The sequence below is a fragment of the Theropithecus gelada genome, chromosome 7a, assembly GCF_003255815.1.
Source record: "Theropithecus gelada isolate Dixy chromosome 7a, Tgel_1.0, whole genome shotgun sequence".
Classification (NCBI taxonomy): Eukaryota; Metazoa; Chordata; class Mammalia; order Primates; family Cercopithecidae; genus Theropithecus; species Theropithecus gelada.
In genome coordinates, this window is record NC_037674.1 from 32511114 (window position 1) to 32534799 (window position 23686).

Consider the following 23686-nt stretch of genomic DNA (forward strand, 5'->3'; position numbering starts at 1 on the left):
TTTATCTGTATTACCCAGGACCAACATAATGTTTTATTTTATTTTATCTATGTTGTTTATTGCACCTGCAGCACAGAGGTGCATAACAGATATTTAATAACTATTTGTTGAATAAATGAACAAAGGCAAGTGATTAGCAATACAGCCATAGCTCTTCTTTCTGGACCATGCTCAGCTGACTCAGAGAAGGTATAAGCTACATGCTAGATAATCTGAATTATCTTCAGGAGAAAGATAACTACGTAACGGTATATTTTAACTCACTATATTATAAAACATATAACATGCTTAAACTTTGTAAACACTTTTCGGGGAGGAAAAGAGAGAGCTCCAGTTTTTCATCAGAAAAATAAATGTCTTTTCAGCAGCAAAGAACACTGTAGTTATTTCTATTTACATGGACAGTGTGCCCCTTGGTTAGATTGGAATTATTAGATAAGAATTAGATTATTAGCTAGGAATTAGATTAGCGCTAGGAAGTCATGCATTTGTTTTCTGATGTGAGGTCTTAGCATTAGAAGATCGTGTTCTTATATTCATATAATCTTTGTTCCCATTTTAACAACAGTAACACAGTTTGAACCTTTTTTATATAACAATCATTTCAGTCTGAAATCGCCAGTGTTACAGCAAGGAAGTGTCCTCAAGATCGCGCACCTATAAAGTTACTGTAGTGTTGCCACCCGTTTTTCACCTTTTGCTCCCTTACTTTATCCTGTAAACTTTCCATCCTGCATATTCATTACAGCCATATTTGTGTGTCATAGTCCTGTTTACTGCTCTACTAAATTCTCCAGGCAAAAGGAGCAAAGAAACAAGTCATAGATGGGCACTGCATCTTTATTATAGAATAGTACAGGAGCTGCAGCCCACTTACTTAAGATGAGCTCCCATATTGACTCCTTAACTCTGTGTTGCTTGCTAAAATTATAACAAGGCCATCTCTGGAGAGGATTATATATTATTTGAAGGGCATAGCCACAAATGTTTTGTTCTCCAGGTGATGCTATATTAAACATAAAATATCTGACTTGTAGATAAATTGCACATTACTGAGAAATCAAAATAGTTACTGAGTAAATTAAACAATGACAAGGTTAGGTAAGAGTTGTTATCAACCATAGGATGTGACTGCTTTTCTTTATTTTGTTCTACTATTTTGTTCAAGATAAAGTTGATAGGGCAGGGAGCAGTGGCTCACGCTTCTAATGCCAGCACTTTGGGAGGCTGAGGTGGGAGGATTGCTTGAGCCCAAGAGTTCAAGAACAGGCTGGGCAACAAAGTGAGACCTTGTGTCAATTATACTTTAAAAATAAAAATAAAAAAGAAAGACGATGGTTTTAAATGAACATATTACTAGGCAATGGAGTTATATATAACTAGTCTTTTAGATACTTCATTTGCTGGCATAAATATTATTAGAATACAAAGCTTTTGGACTCTTGTCTTAGAACTGAGAAGTTGTAATTATGTTTTCAGATTCCTTTTTTGGTTCATCCTTTCATTTCATGTGAGGCTTTAGACTTTTAATTACGCCTCTTGCAGATATGATTATAAAAATGCAATTTAAGGCTGGGCATTGTGGCCCATGCCTGTAATCTCAGCACTTTGGGAGGGTGAGGCTGGCAGATCGCTTGAAGCCAGGAGTTCAAGACCAGCCTGGCCAACGTGGCGAAACTCTGTCTCTGTTTAAAATACAAAACTTAGCAGGGTGTGGTAGCGCACACCTGTAATCCTAGCTAGTCTAGAGGCTTAGGCATGAGAATGGCTGGAGCCCGGGAGGTGGAGGTTGCAGTGAGCCAAGATTGCACCAGTGCACTCCAGACTGGGCAACAAAGCAAGACTTTGAGACACACACACACACACACAGACGCGCACACACACACACACACAATTTAAGATCGGTGTGGACACCTGGTATCATCTATGCCAGTGGATCACAGCTTGAATCTTGAATACAAGAAGATTCAGTACACATCAGAAAAACCTAACGAATTCTGTGGATTCTGTAGTTTACTGAAATAAAGTGGTAACTAAACATTAGGTTTCTTTCACTGGAATTATTTCAGCTCAGCATGGCAATGCTTCATTTACCTTTTAATCTGAAGTTCTGAACTGCAGTTACATGGCTTTGCATTTTCTTTTTTGTTTTTGTTCATTTGTTGTTGTTGTTGTTGTTGTTTTTCTAGAGACAGGGTGTCTCTCTGTCACCCTCGCTAGAGTACAGTGGCACAATCATAGCTCACTGCAGGCATGAACTCCTGGGCTGAAGCAATCCTCCCACCTCAGTCTCCCAGGTAGCTGGGATTACAGGTGCACACCACCCAGCGAATTTTTTGACTTTTGTAGAGACAAGGTTCTTGTCATGTTGCCCGAGCTAGTCTCAAACTCCTGGGCTCAAGGGATCTTCCCACTTTGACCTCCCAAAGTGGTAGGATTACAGGCATGAGCCACCATACCCCGCCTTGATTTTTCTTTTTAAGAGAGAAAAATGTTTATCATAATGGAATTTAAAAAAAATTCTGAGAGACAAAAATCTTTCATAATAGGAATTCAGAGTTTTGGGGTGGAGTGCATAATAAAATGTTTTATTAGTGGTGAAATGGCTAGGAAGTCTTTGGCCTAGTTTAATGCCTGCATTTTACAGAAATGGAAAATTAGGCTCAGGGAGAGTCGACGACCTACTCTAAGCTCTCATGCCTCCTGAGAGGCAGAGCTGAAACCTTGATCCCTATCTCCTGACTCCCAGTTTAGTGCTCTTTCGCATTACATGATATAACTCCACAGTGTTCTGCGACCTGAGTAGCCCATCTTATATTACATAGAATGATAGGGAGAATACTTCTGCCCTACTGCATACACATGTGCTACAGCTACATAGAGCAAGTAGCTTAACAAATTTCTTCCAAGTTTTGTATCTGTTTCCCAGCGTCTGTTTAGGGACACTTGTCATTGTTAGGAATGGTGAAGCATAGCAAATACTTGTCAGACAATGCTTGTTTTGCATTGTTCTTTGTTGAAAATGTTATGACTGACACCATTTTCCGTCTTTTTCCCTGTTGATTTCACTCTTCTTAGATGTGTGTTCAAACTGAAGTATTTTTTGGCTTTTGTTGAGAATGGTCACCAGAATTTAGTAATAAGAAACCATTCTTAAAAGATATATCTTTTCATAAGTTCAAGATCTTCCAGTGAATATAGCAAAAATTAGCTTTGCTTTTTTGCTTTATTATCACAGATGTGAGGCAGGATGTTTTGGTAGACTCAGTATTTATTTAGAGGTAAGAAGTATTTAAAAATTACTACCACTAGCAAGAATTTTTACTGAAACAAAAATATAGATTGGGGACCAAAAATAACTTAATGTATAAGTCACTTACAGCTTTGGATTGCAGATTCTTGAAATGGTTCTGGGCTAAGATGCAGATGTTACTTCTAGTCTTTTTAAAAATAAATTTTAAATAGAATAGAATATCTTGGTGCTGTTCCATTTCTCATAAATTGAAAGGATCTGGTGTTTTCCAGTTCAGAAGAATAGAAAATCACACAGGCCAAAAGAAGAAACAAAAAAAAGGGTGACACTTTCTTTAAGAGACAGCTAATTTGACCCAAGACATCATGTTCACAAAAATTATTTAGCTTTACAGATGATTTTAAACGATAGCTTTGTTTGCCTACAGTTTTGTTTTGTTGTTAGTTTGCCTAACGAGTCAATAGTGCAAAGCCTTATGTCAGTCTTGAAACATCTTCAGAAGTGCTGGTTTCTTGAGGAATTTAAAAACCTGGGGCTCATCCTGATCGTTTTTTTTTTTAATGTGTGCATACACACACCATTAGGCAGTCCTGTGATTATAGAGCCATCTGCAGGAAAATTGTCAAGTTGCAACATAGTTAATGATTCTCTTACTGTGTTATTTCAAGTGGTAAATGAGAAGTGACAAACTGCAATTCATGAAGGGAAGGAAAGGGAAAGGACAGCCAAGAGATGCAGGGGCAGCGGGATCCCCCCCTCTTTAATTTGTCAAAGAAAACTGCTTTGTCATTTTGAGTTTGTGATCAAAAGAAACATGCAATTTGCTTCAGATTTTACATATTCTCGGTAATTATATAGTTCTGTCTCATTTGAAGGGTTATCTAATGATTGCCTTTTAGAAGCTTTGTATGATCTGTCAGTTCTATTCATGTTGATATCGGAGGGATACTATTTATTCACCTCAGAAAGAGATTTATTTGCTTTCTTCTCCAAGAGATATGGCTGTTTTTACATATCCTCATTACAGTCATATGGTTGTCAAAAGGAAATTAATTGTTCTTTTACCTTAAAAATGCAGTTTACAGAGGTGATTGTTTCCATTGACTCTATAGGTAGGGGTTTTCTATTTTGTTAATCATTAAGCATTTCTAAAACTCATTTTAGACTTGAGATATTTGTAAAGAAACAGTCATCTGATATCCTGTATCCGAGTCAGATGCTATTTTATGAATTTTACCATGTGTCTTTACACTGTGTTGAGAAATGTATATTTATATGTGTTGATATCCAAATAAGTCATTTACCAGTACTCAGACTAATCTTTAATATCCACCTGTTATTGGTTTGGTTAAGATTTTGGTAATCACAATTAAGGCTTAATTGGAACAGTTTTTTTCATGGAATGTCAGTTGAGTAAAGATCACAAAATAAAGTCTTCGATTTTTAAGATTTTCATACAGTGGAAAGATAGTAATTAGAAGGCTTTTCACTGATAGACTAGGTATCAGCAAGATGAGAGTGATTGTTGAATTAGAAGATGCACTACTGATTTTAGATCTATAACACTATTAACTTTAAATAATATGCATTGAATTCTAGTGAATTGGTTTGAAAATGGTGTATTATTTCACTGGAGTTTTATATTCTTAATTTGTTTCTTGCAGAAGTAAATTTTCTAAAATGTGAGGATATTAGAAAATCAGAAGAACAACTTTCTGAACATTTAGGAATGACTGTATTTACAAAGTAGCATATACTACCAGAAAAGTCTGCAATATAATGTTCAGATATAAAACCTTGAATTTTGATATCTGACTTAATTAGCAAGGCTAACTAAAACACTGCACAGTTGAAAGACAGCATTCACTCACATGTCATCTCTTTACAAGATAGAGAAGGAAGAAGAGGCATTGTGGAAAGTTCTTTTGCTCTGAATTTGTTCACTTACAGATTCTCTCACTATCCTCTTAAATCTATCCTCACCCCTACCTCCCTTGCAGCCAATAATTTATTATTTGCTGAGTTCATCCTTTAGGAAAATATAGAGTTCATTCGTGGAGTTATTCATGTGTCAGGTTTTAAGATTGACTTCATTTATTACTCTGAAAGTGTATTTTCCAAGATTTGATTCACTTAGAAATAATGTTGAAACTTTTCATGAGGAATCTTATGAGTGGGTTTTAGGTTTACTTTTCCAGTCAGATCTTCTGGCTTTTGGGACAGTGGAATGTTGCCTGTTTGTTTTAGAAGAATATACAGTAAGATTAACCACTAACTGGCCTATGTTAACTAATTCAAGATACATAATTCACTTCCATTAAAAATTTTCTTTCAAAAACTATTTAGAATTTTATGTTACCTTTGGAAACATTCTTGCTTAAGGATCATTTAAAAATAGCTATAACTGTTATAGTGATCCAAATATAAGGATAAAAATGAGCTAATAAAGTAGATAAAAATACTACAGGGATAACTCTAAGAAATTTTATATAGTTCTCCAAGGAAGATCTGCTTCCCAATCAACAGAAATGTAAGATGGAAGAGGGAAATTTTGCATGGGAGCCTGGAATTTAAACTGAAGTTTCCAGAGAGCTCTTACTTGGTGGACTTTTTGAAAACATCTTTTCCTAAATCATCAGTAAAGAATTAACTTATTTAGGCAAAGCACATTATGGCTTTTTCTTGCCTAGTTCAGTTCTGTGCTTAATGACTGCTGGAATAGCAATAAACATAACATCCTGATAACATTTGGGAGGAAAAGGCATATTTGAAAATTGGTGAAATGCAATAATCTTTAAACCAGGAATCATCAGTTTGTTAATAAAAGATGTATGGTTCCAAGTTATGTATTTTTTCAGGGTCCTCTGGCATTTTTATTAATCATTTTGCTAGTGTGTACAATGATTCCTATCTTGTGTAAAACTTGATTTTTTATATCTTTGAACTAGGTGACATGAATATTGAGTCAGATCACATAATCTTAGAGTAACACATAAGTGATTATGTAGAGTTGTGGGTGGAAACAATTCTGGATAAAAAGTGCATGACAATTCAGAGCTCCTGTGCAGACTGCACGCCTGTCTGAAATCAGGTTTAAAAATTGGCCCTGTCTCCAGCTGACTCGTTTTGTCAGACTGAGTCACAGGATTAACCCTTGACATGTTCCTTTAAAAAAAAAAAAAGCAAAGATTAAACAACTGCATTGACTAAAACAGCACTTGATCCATCTATATGCATTTTTTTTCCTGTAATATGATTCTCCTTAGGACAAGAAATTGTGCTACAGCTGTTGCATAGATTAAATTAATTTTTTAAAAAATTGGGAGCAGAGAAAAAAAGATTTTATTGTACAAGATAATTTATAATGGCAATCAAGCAATGACCATCTACATCAAACAGTTTTAGTTTTTTGGGGGGTAAGACAGGCTTCAAGAAAAATGCTATTTTGGAGCAACAAACTTAAAAGACTTTTCCATAGCATACAAGTAGAATATAGGGGCATTTTATGTAGATTCCACCAGTTTTGTTGATGATTTACTGTTTTTGAAGAATGAGCTTTTAGTATCATATAATTATAGATACAGGCATAGAGTTTTGTTTTGGTTTTTAGTTTTTATATCTATCATCAATTTAGGCAGTAGCGTATACCAAGTGACTGTGGTGTGTATTGGCAGGGGAGGTCTTACCTACACATGTACGAGTTTTATATTTATGTTTTTTAGGGGAATAATGAAAAGTAGAAGCAAAAGCTTTTAATTAGTTACTCAACTCTCTTTAGAAACTATGTTTCACATTCAGGTTTCATGTTTAACACTAAATCTTACCTAGGTGTTTAATAAATAAGTGCATTTTTTTTCATTAAAGAAATTTGATTATACTGTTTGGCTTTTACCATGAATTTCTTTTTTATCTGAATATATGTTTATTCTCTTCAGATTATCATATAATTGCCTCTAAAATAAAGAACTGGTGTTAAAATATTAAAATTTTCATTGTGCTTTAATAACCAAGGTTGCTTAGTTGGGTTTACATTATGATGTTTGTTTTATCAGACAACATAGTAAGTACCCTCTCTGTTTTCTGCCAGGCGTCAGAGAAATGGGCTTAACTGTCATAATAGGTGGATGTTTTTTAACCAATATAAAAAAGTTTTCTCAGATTGAAGCGATGATTATAAAAATGTTGAAGTATTGTCAGTTTTTTGTGGCTCTCTTCTCCCTGTTCCTCCTCAATTTCTATTGAAAAGTAAGTGTTTTTAATAATTAATAAGGAAAATTTTATTGATTAGATTTTTATTTTCCTTTTTTTGTTTGTTTTTTATTTTTTGTTTTTTGTTTTTAGAGTAGCCAATCTGTCAGTATAGAAAGACTGTGTATGGAAGACTAAAATTTACTTGAATGGTTTTAAGGCATGCTATTGTTAATTGTAAATCAAAGCTTTTTACACAGTTCTGCAAGGATTGAAATGGGTCTTTGTGGTCTCTCAGGAGGGAGGAAGTTACAAACCACTCCGTAGACTGGCATTTTAATAGTCTGCTGTACAGCGATGTTCTTTTGCAGCTGCTGCTTAGCCTTTTCTATATCTGGAGAGTGTGGGGAGGTTTTATTGTTGTTCCAATACTATCAGCTTTTAAAATATTGTGAAGTTAGTTGGCCTTATTGTCTGATTTAGTTTTGTTACTATAATTTGATCAATGTGTTAATAAAAATGAGGTTGGGGAGATAGTGGGTCCCTTGTAGTGTATATTCCTAGAATATTTCATAGAGGATTTCTGCTTCATGAAAGGTACCTTTAAAAAAAGTGATGTGCCCCTTTTGCAGCTTGTGAGCTCTCCTCTGATTAATACAATCCCGTTAGAACCTACAAGGCACAGAGAGAAGGATAGTACAAAGAGGTTTTGATGAAGGGAAATGAGACAAAAAGGGAAAGTTGCTATTCTGTTTTTCCAGGTTATAATTACAGCAAAAGATTGATTGGAAAACATTTAAATAGCAAGACGTGTCTGTGTGAGAGACATATGTTTTTGTAGACAACTTTCAAAACCTTTTGACTTCGAAGTATGAGTTAGAAATGTCTGTAAGACATTTATTCCCACACTTATTATTTTTCCTGTCTGAGAAATGTGAGTATTAACATAAAAATATGAATATACAAAGTATTAAGAACAATAACAAACAGAGGAAAGACTTATAGGAAACTGTTCAGTTTATTCTTTCATACTTTATATGAAAGATGTGTGGATTTTTTTTAAGAGCAATCCTATTGCAAGATCTTATGAACTTTTAATTGGTGTTTATGAAGAATTCAAGGAGGTTTATAACAAAATCTGTATTATTAAATGTTTCGGTTTTAGAAACAGGTAATTTATTTTCAAGATAATCTATCTGATTTTTGGACTACGCTTTTTAATAAAATGTGTTCTTTTCAATTTTCTTCAACATAATTTTTGTAACTTAAAGTATGGTTTGTTATAGCTGGTTAAGAGGTATTTGCATGATGGTCCGCTTTCTCCAGGAAGTGATTTTATACAAGATTAACTGTCTAGATCCTTCTTGTTACACATGATTCAGTGTTTCCAATTCCTGATTACTTGATCATGTGTTTATCAAAGTTGAAGCAACTTTAGACCATGCCAGATGGTAAGGCTGGAGGTGTAGCAAGCTAGGTTTCTCTGCCACAAGTGCTCTAATTTAATTAAAACTAAAAACAGATTAGCAGAAAATCTGTCAGTTTGCCTGCCTTTGTGTGTGTATATATGTATATATGAGACAAATCTAATAATTTCTTGGGTTATTTTTATTCATGACATATCTGTCTATTTAGCACTTACAAGTAACTTGTATTTTTTTAATACCTCAAATTTTGTCTTCTTGGTATCCTCCACCAATGCAAGGAGTTGATAGAAATTGAAAGAGGTTACTTACAGCATAAACCCTCCCTCTGTGCTCTGTGAGTTGGTTCAGTCCTATTTTGCATAAGTTCCTTTTGAGTAGATCCATGTGTGGATGCATAGTACTGAAGACTTACTCCCTTTGCCTGTTTGGATATATGTCTTGGAGAGAAGCTGTGTGCATTAGCTACAAATAGTAACGTTTTCAAAATCAACATGTATTGTGCTTATCCTGTCCCTGGAATGGGCAGCAATTCTTTGATGTATTACTACAATGGGAAAACGGTAAGCCTTTTTCTTTGTTCATATAGCTTCTAATTCACTTGTTTAATGGAAAGCAGTATATATTAATCGCTTTTTATTAAAATCTGTGAGATTTTGTTTTATCTTTTTCTGCAATATATTAGATTGTATATTTCCTTTTTTTTTTTTTTTTTGAGATGGAGTCTTGCACTGTCACCCAGGATGGAGTGCATTGGCATGATCTCAGCTCACTGCAACCTTCCCCTCCCGGGTTCAAGCGGTTCTCCTGCCTCAGCCTCCCGAGTAGCTGGAATTACAGGCACCAACCACCATGCCTGGCTAATTTTTGTATTTTTAGTAGAGACACGGTTTTACCATGTTGTCCAGGCTGGTCTCGAACTCCTGACCTTAGGTGATCCACCCGCCTCGGCCTCCCAAAGTGCTGGAATTACAGGCGTGAGCCACCGCGCCCAGCCTAGATCGTAGATTTCTTTAGAAGTAGTGTCAGTAAAGTCCTGTCTGCTACATAGCTACCCGATAATTGTTGGCTTTCATTTTATTTTTAAGATAGTGTAGAAAATAAACTTGAACTTCTGAGTTATTATTAGCCTGATATTTTTACTAGCAATGAGCTTGAAAGTACATTTGTTTTTATGTTTTCGTATCTTGTAAACAAATCCTTATGTAAAATGTGTATATACACACATATGTATTGAGAATTATTTGATGCTTTGTAGATGGAAGGAAAAGATGAAAGTCATCTAGGAGATTCATAAAAATAACAAGTATGAAGCTCTGGTAATGATTAGGGAAGCAGTCAGCTAGTAAGGGCCATATTTCCTGTTTAGAGTTTCAAGTCCAGAGCCTGACTTTTCTGGGATACCATCTGTTTCCAATCAAACTAGAATTTTGACCTTGTGTGGATTCATGAAATAAATCACTATTTTTTAAAAGAATGCATTTATACATTTTCCAAAGAATGCACTGTACTTCTGGTTGATTTATAGCAAGCACGTGACTAGGTGTTTTAAAATAATACTTTTTTGTTTTGCTAAACAAGAGTTCTATTCTTTAAATTAATTACCTAGTGTTAATAATTTACTGTGTTTCTACAAAAAAATCTGTAAGCCAGAGGATTTTATATATTCTAAAAAAAAGAGTAAACTCTGAAAGTTTCAATAGGAGCTATCTTTGTAAGATACTTGATAAATATTACTAAAAGGTACACTAATGAATAACAGTGTTAGTTTATGTCAGAAACTCAGTGTTTTCCTTCTAAATCTTTCAAAAATAATTTTACCCTCAGATGTCTTATGAAAAAATGCATATATGGGCTTAGTGAAAGGGGAGGGGGGAGCATTTTTAATGTTGATGTTTTAAGTTATAGAGATTATTCAATTACATTTTACTAAAATAGGCTTAAAATTAGATATGGTTGTCTCTTCCCTTTTTATCACTTGGAAATGTTTTAAAGTAGCCTATGGCTACAACTAGGGTACGAAGAACTAATAAAAGCACTTTTTCATTTACTGACTGCTTTAGTAAGGGCTCTCTGGACTGGGCCAGTGTTTGGTTGTGAACTTTTGGGTAAGCTTTCAAAAAAGACGAGAAGCAAGTCAAAACATCTTTAAACTCAGTAAAAAGTATATGTTCAAGCTGCCCATATAAGCAGAGCTTTGGATAATGTAAGAAGTAGATTTAGATGGATGAGTGAATTATTTAATCTCTATGTAATTTTCTTGCCAGCTGTCTTTCAAATGTGAAAATAATTTTCTTTTGTGTCTGATTTTAAGTAAAACAGTCTGAAGATGGTATGTGGGTATGTGTGTGGTGGGAGATGTGCGCATGCACGTGTATAAGTTCAGCAAAATTAATTACATAGGACCCTGAAACTTCAAGACTAACTCAAAGTGAGTTTAGATTTTATTCTTTCGAAAGCATAGGTTATGGTATTACATTTCTCTTTGTTCTACATTGGGAGTAGGGTGGGGAGAGCTTTGATAGTGGTATTTCCAGGCTTATGGTAGGTGGCATAGCTGGTATGGTAGAGAAGTGTAGCCTGGAAAAATTGATAGTCTGTGCCTAATACAGGTCAAAGGTGACTTTCATGTTCTGGAAAAATACATAAATAAAGAGATGATATATTGACTTAGTTCTCCAAATCATAAGACCCTAGACTTGTATGTATTTTATTTTTACTCAACTCTAGTTTTTAAAATTATTCTTTAGTAATTATTAGAAATCATTAGCAACATTATTATTTTGTGATGACTTCAGTTTTCTTCAATAAGAAAATCATGGTATGTAATTACATTGTCTCAAGATTATATAAATGTATTATTTTAGTGTCTATTGGGAAATACCTACTTGTCAATGCCTTAAAGTAAAAACTAGCACTTTCATTAACATTTCTAGACTCTAAGTGAAATATACGTCTTCACTTAAGTTATAGAATTTTAATATACTTCTTGTGGTGAACAGGTTAAATTTAAACTCTTTAATCTCATTTTATAGATTTTTTAAATGATAGAACAAAATAATATTTTGAAATGCTAATAATAAGTTCACATTGTTTCCTTTTTAACATCCCATTCAGGTTTTATGAGAGAGTGACAAACCCTAAGTGGCCTGCTCTTAAACAGAAAGCTTTCTTTCACTTTTTTCCAGTTTTTTTTCTTTTTTTGTTTTTGAGTTGAAGACCAAAGAGCTTTTTGATATCTTGCTACCTAAAATTGTATGGCCAGTATTGTATTGTTAGATATGTAACAGACTTGGGTATATAGGTGTAGAAAAGAAAAGCCAAAAATGTTAATGCAATTTTTCCTACTGCTTAAAAAGAGAAGGGGTTAATGTTTTGTATTATATGTAATTTTTGTGTAGCTATATTCTGTATCATGTTATAAGGTATTAATATGGGTTTATAGTAAGTATGAAAATTAAAACTATTTTGCACCTTATACTGTTTTGAAATATAAAAAATAGGAGAGAATAGTGGATATCTGAGATTCCTTCTTTATAAAGAACTCTGCCTGCAATTCAGTTTTCTCGCTGATTTGAATAAATTTTGTCCTTTACACAGAAAGTTAGAAAAGTCTTAAGAGCAAAGGAAGGAAAAGTTTTGGGGGAAAAAAAGGACTCTCATGTTTTTTTTACCTTTAAGATTTTGGAGTGCCTTCCTCCATTTTTCTGACCAGCCTCCATTTTTCTTGGTTTTAGACTAAAGATTCTATAGAGTATTCCAGGTATAAAAATTGCCACACGAACAGACATGATGGCCTTTTCATTGTATGAGGAAATTATTTTAATCTTCTGAGAAACAACACAGAAATCCAAGTTTTAAAATTCATGCTAGACACACATTTTGAATATTAAGCTTCTTTGAATGGAATCTGGGAAAAAACAGAAAGAAACTAACGTGATTGTAAGGGCTCTTCTCTGCCAGGAACTGTGCTCAGAACTTTGTTTATCTGATTTAATTTTCACAACCACTGTCATTTAGCTGTAACTAGCTCATTTTATAAATAAGGAAAATGAGGTTCAGCCTCACCTAGTTTGTAAGTACTAAGGTCAGAATTTGAACCCAGGTCAATCCCCCAGAAGCACATTTTCTCCTTTATCCAAGGACATGTAAATTATTCTCTATAGCAAAGGGTCAAACTGAATTTATCCTAACTACCATTTACATTAAAATACACTACATTGGATCCAATGTGTATTTGGATATGTAAAAATACATATGTATACTACATTGCAAAGAAAATGTAACCGGGAAAAACACTAAGCCACTCTTACAAATCTTTTGCATGTGTGGTCAGAGTAACAATTTCATGAATACTAATTGATGTGGTTAGTCAAGCAGATTTTTATCAACTTTTGTTTAAGAATTTAAAATTAAAACTTTCATATATGTTTTAGCAAGTCTCCTCTTCTAGTAGAATTAATCATACTGAAAATTGGTTTAGCCATGGTTTTGGCACCTGCCTACCAATGAATTTTTTTTTTTTTTTTTTTTTGGTAAGAATTAGAGTAGCAAGTAAGTAAGATTACATTGTAAATACTTATAAGACTTATTTTTAAAATAAACACTTTCAGTTAATAAAAGAACAAAAACTAACGTGACTGTATACAGCTGTATTCGTGTTCCGTTGGGATATTTATTACTCGTTAACATGAGAGAAGAATATACAATTAAATTAATTTAAATTTCCAGACTGTCCATGGGCCCAAAAGAGTTAAATCTAACATTTTTTATAATAGGGAAAACATGAAGTCATTTTTTAACTCTCTTAATATAGAATGCTAAAGACATTGAATGACAAGGACTTCAGCATAATCCTACTTCGCATTTTTCCCCTTTACCAAAAATATCTGAGACTATAGTGTGTGAGCTCAAGAAAGTTTTCTTTTCTTGATTCAAGTGAATACAAATACTAGTGAGTTAAAACTAGCTCCTGCTACAGTTTTACATACTAGAGGGTATGTTGTCACTGGTCAACTTTATGAATGTTTTTGAGAGAAATTTATGTTTCTTTCTACTTGTATATCAAAGGGGATCAGGTGTAATATTGTTGAATCTCAATTTTTTTAAGTAGGTAGGTAATGTGTGTCAGTCATTGATTTGTTCAGTATATTATCCTAGCAAACAAGTTTCAAACCCTGTCCCTTAGAACCATAATTCAAGAAAAACATTGAGATTATTAGAAAAATGATAGCACTTATCGTAGAAAATCAGTAATATGCCCGGTAATGTTAATTTAAGATTAATTAAAATGTGCTTGATTTACCTAGAAAACCAGTGATATGCCCAGTAATATTAATTTAAGATTAATGTAAATGTGCTTAGAAGGAATTTTTCTCACAGTTGAAAACCAGTAATATTCAACTGTGTTTGTTACACAGTAAGAGCAGCAGTTGATTTTAAAATGCTTTGTACTGAAAACTAGAATTCATTTTTCTTACTGTTGTTAGAAAAGAAATTTCATTTTATTTTCCCTGGAAAATAAACATGTCTCTGGAAATTTTTGGAAAGAGATATTGGTCCTTTTACTTAGGAAACTGTTGAAAATATAAACACATATTTTTCCCTTTTGCAGAATTTCAAGTTGCATTTTTAACAGGCTAATTAGATAAAAAGAATTTTCTGTAGAGATGGCTTGTATGTGCCTGAGTCAGTCTTTGTACTTCAGACGTTTTGCTTTATAATACCTGTGGTTTCAGTTCTTGTGGTATTTTTACTGGAACTATCTAAATATTTTCCCCCTCAGGCTTGAAATTACCATTAAAAACTGTAGTAGCAGATTGGATTTTATGGCAGAATTCGCCATTTTATGTAATATGAAAATACTGAAAGCATTGAGATATTTATCAAATCTGTCATTTGTTGAAATATTCTTAGATATTAGGGAATTATTAAATTAGACTCATCTTAATATTTATCTAGATTTTTAGGTTATTTTCTTTGGGATTGCATTGTTTAAATTTTGATTACAGAAGGAACAAGGAAAGTGAGAAGGCGTAAGTTTCAGAAATTTTTAAATGTTACCATTTAGGTTACTGATACATGCTTTTCTTTTTCTTTTTTTTCTCTCTCTTTTTTTTTTTTTTTTTTAATAAGAGGGAGTCTCGCTTTGTCTCCCAGACTGGAGTGCAGTGGCAGTGGCGCGATCTCGGCTCACTGCAAGCTCCGCCTCTCAGGTTCACGCCATTCTCCTGCCTCAGCCTCCCGAGTAACTGGAACTACAGGCGTCCGCCACCACGACTGGCTAATTTTTTATTATTATTATCTTTAGTAGAGATGGGGTTTCACCGTGTTATCCAGAATGGTCTCGATCTCCTGACCTCATGATCCACCCTCCTCGGCCTCCCAAAGTGCTGGGATTACAGGTGTGAGCCACCACGCCCAGCCAAGGATATATGCTTTTTATCTGAGAATATGTATAAGATTGGTATTCATACAAAATAACAGATCAGAATGATCTGAAAATGATCAGAAAAATATATAGGAAATGGTTTTTAGGAAATGTCTTTAATTTTCTCTGATATCTTCCTAGCACTCTTATACAAATGGGTATAGTTATTAAAGCAAAATTTTATTTATTCTTCTTAAAACAGCCTCTTTTTACTAAATTTCAATCCCACAAAATTGAGAAAGAGAAATTGGTTGTATATATTGCTACGTGTGGAACTTGCGTAGATTAATCAATTAATTAATAATTTAAACACTAAAAATCTTAAAATTACCTAGTTTTTTTAGTGCTGACTCTTAAATGTACATATTCTTAAAATTATAGGCCTAGAGTCTTAATTACAGTTTTTTAATATAGGGTTTGGCCTGGGTTGGGATATTCTTTTATTAATATTTCATTGACCTAGACCTTTTTTTTTTTTCAGGTTTCAGATACTTAGCTAGATCTAGTAAAGTTTTTATTGTTTAATACTAAATGTAATTATATAAGATACCGGATAAAGTGGATGTTCCTGAATATAATATCATATTTTCATTTTAAAATTATTATGGCAGGGCAAGTTAGCCAAATAGTTTTGTTATGTTTTGTTATTTTGGTAAATTGATGTAAATTATGCTGAGTATAATTTCTGTTATTAGCACAGACCTTTCACATATTTGAGGCCCACATTAGCATGTGTTAAAGTGTTTAATGATACTGAACATATTGGAACTTAAAGAGAACAGCTATTCAAACCATCTTGACAGAAGATCTAATAGAAGCCCAAACATAATGAAATCTTGGTAATTAGTTCTGTGTCAGACCGTGTTCAGAAAAGTAGATAGCCTTCTCCATACTTCTTTATTCCAAATTAGGTGAAGGTGTTCTCAAAATGTTTCAGAATGTAGGCTGACTTTGGTTTTCATAGGCCTTGGAGTTTTTAAGAATTCTAGAATATATTTCAAAATAATTTATATAATCTTAAACTGCTGGATAAGAAGGATCTAAATCTGTCTTGCTCAGTATAGTAACCAGTAGCCACAAATGGTATTTAAATTAAATAAAATAAAATTTAAAATTAAGTTTCTCAACTGCACTGTCCACATTTCAAGTGTTCAATAGTCATGTGACTAATAGCTACTGTATTGTACAGCATAGATACAGAACATTTCCATCATCACAGAAATCTGTTGGACAATACTCATGTAAAGCATTCTTCTCATTTTCTCTGGAAGGGTATCTCAATTAGGATATATAACTATTCTCACATACTAAAGAAAATTCCTGTCTCTTCATCACTTGGAAAATGCCACCACATAGGCTGTGGATCTATTTTTTGAAGTATGGATAATCACATCTTGCTTTAACTCTGTCTTATCACTGAATGTGACTAGATAAAAAGAACTATCTTCTTTAGCAAAACCTCTGCGTCTTTGCATTTTTTCTCAGTAACAGAAAGTCATTATGCCTCCCTGCCTCACAGGAATGTTTCCAGTATTAATTATAGGAAAGATGTATAGAAATCGGGAGCACGGTACACAGCTCCAGCCTCTAGAGTTGAACAGAGTATATGCCCTGAATTTGGGGTTATCCATATGACTAAACTGAATCATCTGAGCAGGAAAAAAGAGATCTGTCTTTGCCAGTTTTACTCAAATTTGTTGTATGAACTAAAACATTTCCAGGATAATTGGGTTATCACTGTAAAGAGTAACCGTAAATATTCATCCCCAAAGTATGCTATAAGTTGCTTTATGGTGAGTCTGATGAGGATATGCAAGATATTATTAATGTGAATGTGTTCTTTTCAACAGACTTGATAATGAAGGGGAGGTATCCATTAGATTTTCTATTTTCTTCTTTCAAGTTAGAACTGTCTGTTCACTACACATCCAAAATTTCTATTAACACCATTCTTACAGGGGAGAGTATAAGTGCTTGGGAAAAGAGTTGGTCCCATGGTAGCTACTGTGAGCTTGGCATTCTGAAAAGGAGAATAGAATTCTAAAGAAAATGTCTACCACATTTTAATAGAACATCTTAAATTACTTAATTTTACCCTTTTTCTATTCTCTTTAAAATAGTTTGACTCCTAGACTCCTGGTAGATTTTAATCATCTTAAAGCATATATATTCCTTTCTCTTAATTTTAAGATTGATTGTCATGATACAAAATCATCCTTCAGATTTCAACCAATGATTAGATCATTAACGAGGGGGAAAAAACTGGCATCTGTGTTCAGGTGATCAGATGACATAAGCAGTCTGGTTTTAATTTGTGGCCAGTACTGATTGTAACTAAGAGAGACTTGCTCTTTTTGTGGAATTGGCTGACTATTTCCCTACATCTGGAGTTAATAAAGCCTTTGAGACCACATCAGTTGTGCTTTGCCGCAAGAAGTCTTTGATCTGAAAAATCAAGACTGGCACGACTGCTGCTTCATAACATTGCATCTATGTTTTTGCAAGCTATAGTTAAGATACCAAAACTAAAGTTATTTAGCCTGTGTTAGAAATGCTGGTAAATGTACCTCTTTGAAAGCCATGTATTTCAAAACATTCTTAGTATAAAAATTTTGAACTCGTGTTAGTACGAAAATAATATAGTAGGAGTTTTTTGTTTTTGTGTTTGTTTTTCTTTTTTTTTTTTTTTTTTTTTTTGCCATTTTCATTTATAAGGTCTGTCCTTGAAAAGTCCATTGTTTTCAAAACCTGTTTGAAAGATATAGCATTAAAAAGAAACTTTACCTCTAAAATGTGCCATTTTCTCCATACAACTTCAAACTTTTTGAGTAAGGGAAGGCAAGTCTCTGTGCTTTGTGTGGTTTTTCTTAGTTTTCTTGCTTTCCATGACAACCGTCAATAAACCATTATCTGATCAGCATATTCTCTTTTATTTAGCAGTGATTTGTAAATCAGTAAAGTTTATCCTTTTACTTCCTTTTGTAATTGTAACCATCTTCAAATTTTAAAAATGTAAGTATATTAATGTGTGGAATACAGTGAATTGAATGGGAATAAGGATAAAGAAATATAAATTGATAAATTATGTAAAAACTTAAACTGACAAATTATGTCCATTTTTGTGTAAAATGACACATCAAAACTGGAGTGTTTTCGTAAATATCAAGTATGAGAGTCTTACATACTGTTTCAGTCTATAACCTAGATGGAATTAGAGAATTTTATATTTCATCCATACATATCAAGGATGGTGTGTATAGTAAGTACACATTTGTGATAGAAAGCATATGTTCAGGTGCTGTCTTCTAAATTTGATTCTCATTGTATTTTCTGGATAGTTCTATGGATTTATTCTATTTTGTTGTTGTTCGTGGTTTTAGCTTGGCTTGAGGAAATCTATATAGAAAGGGGACACAAGGATTTCTAGCTAGGGCTAAGTTTAAAAGATGAAACTTGATTAAAAGAAAATAGTCCAAAGTTCCTTTCCTGAAAACCTTATCTGCCTATCAGGCTGTACAATACGTTGCAGACACATTTGTATATAGTCAGTTATTTTATTTCAACACAATCATTTGTGAAATACGTTTAAACCAGAAAAGTATGTTTAATATGTGTGATGAACAAACCATTTTATCTGCCATATTCCTCAAACTAGGGGATCCTTCTAGATAATTCTTAGGAATATACTGTATCTTTTCCAAGACTTCTCAGGTACCACAGATGCATGTTTTTATCTCTGGGATGTGAAAGGTAGGAAACAAACCTCAATGCCAGTCCATTAAAAAAAATCACCTGTGCTAGCATTATCAGGACCAGCACACAGAGTAAAAATTACCTTTTTTTTTTTTTTTTTTTTTTTTTTTTTGAGACGGAGTCTGGCTCTGTCGCCCAGGCTGGAGTGCAGTGGCCGGATCTCAGCTCACTGCAAGCTCCGCCTCCCGGGTTCACGCCATTCTCCCGCCTCAGCCTCCCGAGTAGCTGGGACCACAGGCGCCCGCCACCTCGCCCGGCTAATTTTTTGTATTTTTTAGTAGAGACGGGGTTTCACCGTGTTAGCCAGCATGGTCTTGATCTCCTGACCTCGTGATCCGCCCATCTCGGCCTCCCAAAGTGCTGGGATTACAGGCTTGAGCCACCGCGCCCGGCCTCCTTTTATTTAGAATAAACTGTGTATATAACTAGGCTCACGTTAGACAAACACTGTAAGGAACAGCATTTGAGTATTGAACAGGTAATATTTAGCAACATAACTGCTCCTATTAGAATGAAAGATGATACTGTTAGCTAATACTTATTGCCTGCATACTTTGTACAAAGCACTGTGCTAAACATTTTATATATAATCTCATCTGATCTGTCCATCAATCTCCTCATGCAAGCAGTGTTAACACCATTTTACAAAAGAGGGAATTGAGTCTTGGGAAGATTAGGGTAATTTGCAAGAGGTCTTTACAGTTAATACCTCCAAGAAAGAATAAATTAATATAATTGACAGTTTATGTAAATAAAAAGTTGGGATCCCATTTTAATCTTGGTGCGCTTCCTTAAACTTGGGGTAAAATATCAAATTATGTAGAAGAACATAAAGTAAAAGTCCTCCTTCCCAATTCACAGTCTAACGATGTAACTAACCACTGTCAGGTTTCTTGTGTGTAATTCTAGAAATTTTCTATGCTTATGCAAACAAATTGATATATGATTTTTATAATAGATGCTTCCATAATTTTAATGTTATTCTATTTCAATCAACATTTAAAATTTTTATTTTGTTGAATTTAATGGATGTATCACTTCAAACTAAAACAAAATTAGTTTATTTCATTCACTGCTCACAATAGCTTAGCTTTCTCTTCCTCCTGACTTCTGGTCGACTTTTGTAGACTGTGTATCACTTTAGATATTATTTGTTTTCCACCTGTGTTTCAGTAGTTAAGAGAATAGTGTGATCACATTTTCATCATTAAGGTTATTTGGCTGCCCATTTAGTTTTCCAGAGGAATGCAAATGTTGGCCATTTGCTAATTCAAAATGTTTGCAGTTTGCTTATCTAAAAGCAAGGGTTTATCAAAGGAAATTAATACTGCTCTAATAAATTAAATGAGATTTTTCTTAAAGCTTTGCCAGACTTGAAAGTGTACTAGCAATGTGTTTTTAATTTATTTGCTAACTCTACCAAGTTAAGGAAGTTCCTAACTCTACCAAGTTAAGAAGTGTTGTGCCTTTGATAGTTACCTTCTAATTATAACAAAGATAGCAACGTTTAATCAAACTCATTTTGATTTTATTTGGTGAATCTTGTAACACTGAACAGAATGAATTTTATGAACCCAGGTTTTATGCTATGCTGTATTCAAAGGACATTTGTTTGCTCCATCAGATTTTGAATCATGAGCCTACGTGAGGTTTGTGTTTTGTAAGCCAGTTCAGTGCTTATTCAGTCACTTGGTGTAACTGTCATACTAAGATGCATTACAGAGATATTTAGAGTTGTATTTTTCTCTAATAACCAGTTTTAAAAAAAAACATGTGGATGGTAATTAAGTTTGACATTATTTATGTGGATTTAAGGCAATATTCTTTTCGTTTGTGGTAGCCCTTTGTAAAAATTAGATAGGCCTTTTTAAGCCCCTTAGAGAATATAGAACTCATTTTATGTAAGTAATATGGTAGTCATTTACATTTTAATTAAATGTACCATTTAATTTTAAGGTATATGCACCATCCCCAAATTCAGATGATTTCAACCGTGAATCTCCTAGTTATCCATCTCCTAAGCCACCAACCAGTATGTTCGCTAGCACTTTCTTTATGCAAGGTAAGTACTACCAAACAACTGCCAAATACTACTGCAGTCATCTGTATATCAGCCAGTATTTTAAAGTATTAGGAAAGAGAATACCTATATTCAGGCCTTATCTAGGTATTTTTTTGGCTAAAGGAAATTAAAATTTAGCTTTATAATTTTCCAGTGCTGTTTATTACTGACTGCAATTTAATTGAATTATCTAGCAAACCGTTGGCGTGCTGTTCCAGTATTGATTGAATTTATAAAGGTCTTAAATTGAAAAAAATAGAGCTGTTCTTGCTCGTTTTAGAATTTAAGTGTATGAAAGTTGTTAACTCTAGTTTCTTGCTTCATTTATGGATTCATATCATGCCTAGCATTACCAATATAAAGAAAGAGTGAATATCATAGAACAGAGTAAGACCTGTTAAGAGAGAAAAAGTGTTGCATTTCCTTTACTTCATGTCTAGCAAATCATTTTTATTTGGTCTCCTGTGGTTTTGTACTATGGGAAGCAAATATATGGGAGCAATAAATTACTACATAAATGGTTCCTTGACTTTATATTGTTGAGTGAAGTCATTGCTAACACATTTCATTTGAAAGCTAACTATAATGTGGTAATTATCAATTACTTAGTTTTACTCTTAGAGAAACTTCTTTATTCCACAGTTTCAAAATGTTTAATATTATGCACATTGCATGTTATGGATTAATAACTTTCTGTGTATTTATGAGTATACCACTTAACTAAAAATAAATCTAGCCTATTTCCAAATTTGGAATTTTTATTATCTTCCTTGATACGAATTTAGATCTTCTGAAGATTTTTATAATGGCCTGCCTATTACAGATTAGATTACTTTTTTCCCTAACTAATATGTTAATTTCTCCTTTTTAAATGGTAATTTTACAGTTTAGAGGGAAGAAAAGTGGGTAGAAGACTAGGTTGGAAAAGGGAGGAAAAATATCTGGAGGGTACCCCTTGAATTTTTATAAGCAACATCAAAATACAAGAAAAATTTTAGCTAAGGAAAATTTTGTATTTCTCTTTTTGTCTTAGATGGGACCCACAATTCTTCTGACCTTTGGAGTTCATCAAATGGGATGAGCCAGCCTGGTTTTGGTGGAATTCTGGGGACCTCCACTTCCCACATGTCTCAATCCAGTAGTTATGGCAACCTTCATTCACATGACCGCTTGGTAGGCTATAACACATGACTAGGGTACAGCAACACTTTGTCCTCACTTGTGTTTCATTTTGGATTAGAAGTGTAAAATCTAATTCTGCCAAAACTTCTGAGGTTTGAAGTACTTCAAGGCTTACCGCATTTACCATGCCATTTTAAAAAATAAATGACTATAAGTAGCACTCTTCAGCTGCTAACTTATAAATGCTCTTTTTGACCTGTTATAGTTGTCCATTATATGTAAATATTATTCAGAAAATATATTTAATAGATCGTATCTCTTTCCATCTAGAGTTATCCTCCACATTCAGTTTCACCAACAGACATAAACACGAGTCTTCCACCAATGTCCAGCTTTCATCGCGGCAGTACCAGCAGTTCACCTTATGTTGCTGCCTCACACACTCCTCCCATCAATGGATCAGATAGCATTCTAGGTGAGCTTTATGAGTTGGCAAAACTTCCTAAAACCTAGTTTGGGGATTTTCAGTGACCCCCATATCTTTTTATATATTTTTTTATTTATATATATGTGTGTATATATATTTATATATGTATATAATTTTGTATATCTATGGGTGTATATTTATATATGTGTATATATATTTATGTGTGTGTGTGTGTGTGTATATATGTATGTATGTTTGTTTGTTTGAGACAGAGTCTGTCTTTGTCACCCAGGCTGGAGTGCACTGGCACACTCATGACTCACTGCAGCCTCAATCTCCAAGGTTGAGGAGGTGATCCTCCTGCCTCAGCCTCCCCAGTAGCTGGGACTACAGGCATGTACCACCATACTCAGCTAATTTTTTTTGCACTTTTTGTTGAGACAGAATCTCATTATGTGGCCAGGGCTGGTCTCAGACTCTTGGCCTCTAGTGATCCTTCTGCCTCGGCCTCCCAAAATGCTAGCATTATATAGACATGACTCACCACACGTGGCCTTGTTGTTGTTGTTGTTGTTGTTGTTGTTGTTGTTGTTGAGACAGGGTCTCACTCTCTCAGCTCTCTCACTCTGTGACTACAACCTCCGCCCCCAGACTCAGGTGATCCCCCAGCTTCAGCTTCCCAAGTAGCTGGGACTACAGGCACACACCACCACGCCCAGCTAATTTTCCATTTTTAGCAGAGGTGGGGTTTCTCCACATTTCTCAGGCTGGCCTTGAACTCCCGGGCTCAAGAGATTCGCCTGCCTCAGCCTCCCAAAGTGCTAGGATTACAGGCATGAGCCACCGCACCTGGCCTTGGCCCCTCTTTCAGTATATTTTTTGGTGTTGAATTTAAAAGTGAAAGACAGGAACACAAGAAGCTTTTTTATTTTCATCAATATAGAGACTGGTAAAGAACTCATCTTTATTAATAAGTACAACACATGCAGAGTATTTCCTAGTTTATTGTAATGGATGTGAGATGGCA

General features: G+C 34.1%; 1 protein-coding gene across 17 annotated transcripts in view; it reads left to right on the forward strand.

Moving 5' to 3' along the window:
* TCF12 (transcription factor 12) overlaps positions 1–23686 on the forward strand; it is a 376442-nt gene that overhangs the window by 292642 nt on the left and 60114 nt on the right. For 14 of the 17 annotated variants that reach the window (XM_025389607.1, XM_025389614.1, XM_025389605.1 and 11 more), the window contains 3 exons: positions 21005–21110; positions 22144–22283; positions 22563–22707. In XM_025389607.1, the coding sequence (XP_025245392.1) occupies positions 21005–21110; positions 22144–22283; positions 22563–22707 (391 nt within the window). Of the gene's footprint in view, positions 1–8843; positions 9429–21004; positions 21111–22143; positions 22284–22562; positions 22708–23686 lie in introns of those variants that run through there. The other 3 variants (XM_025389618.1, XM_025389619.1, XM_025389622.1) reach the window with 2 other exon arrangements.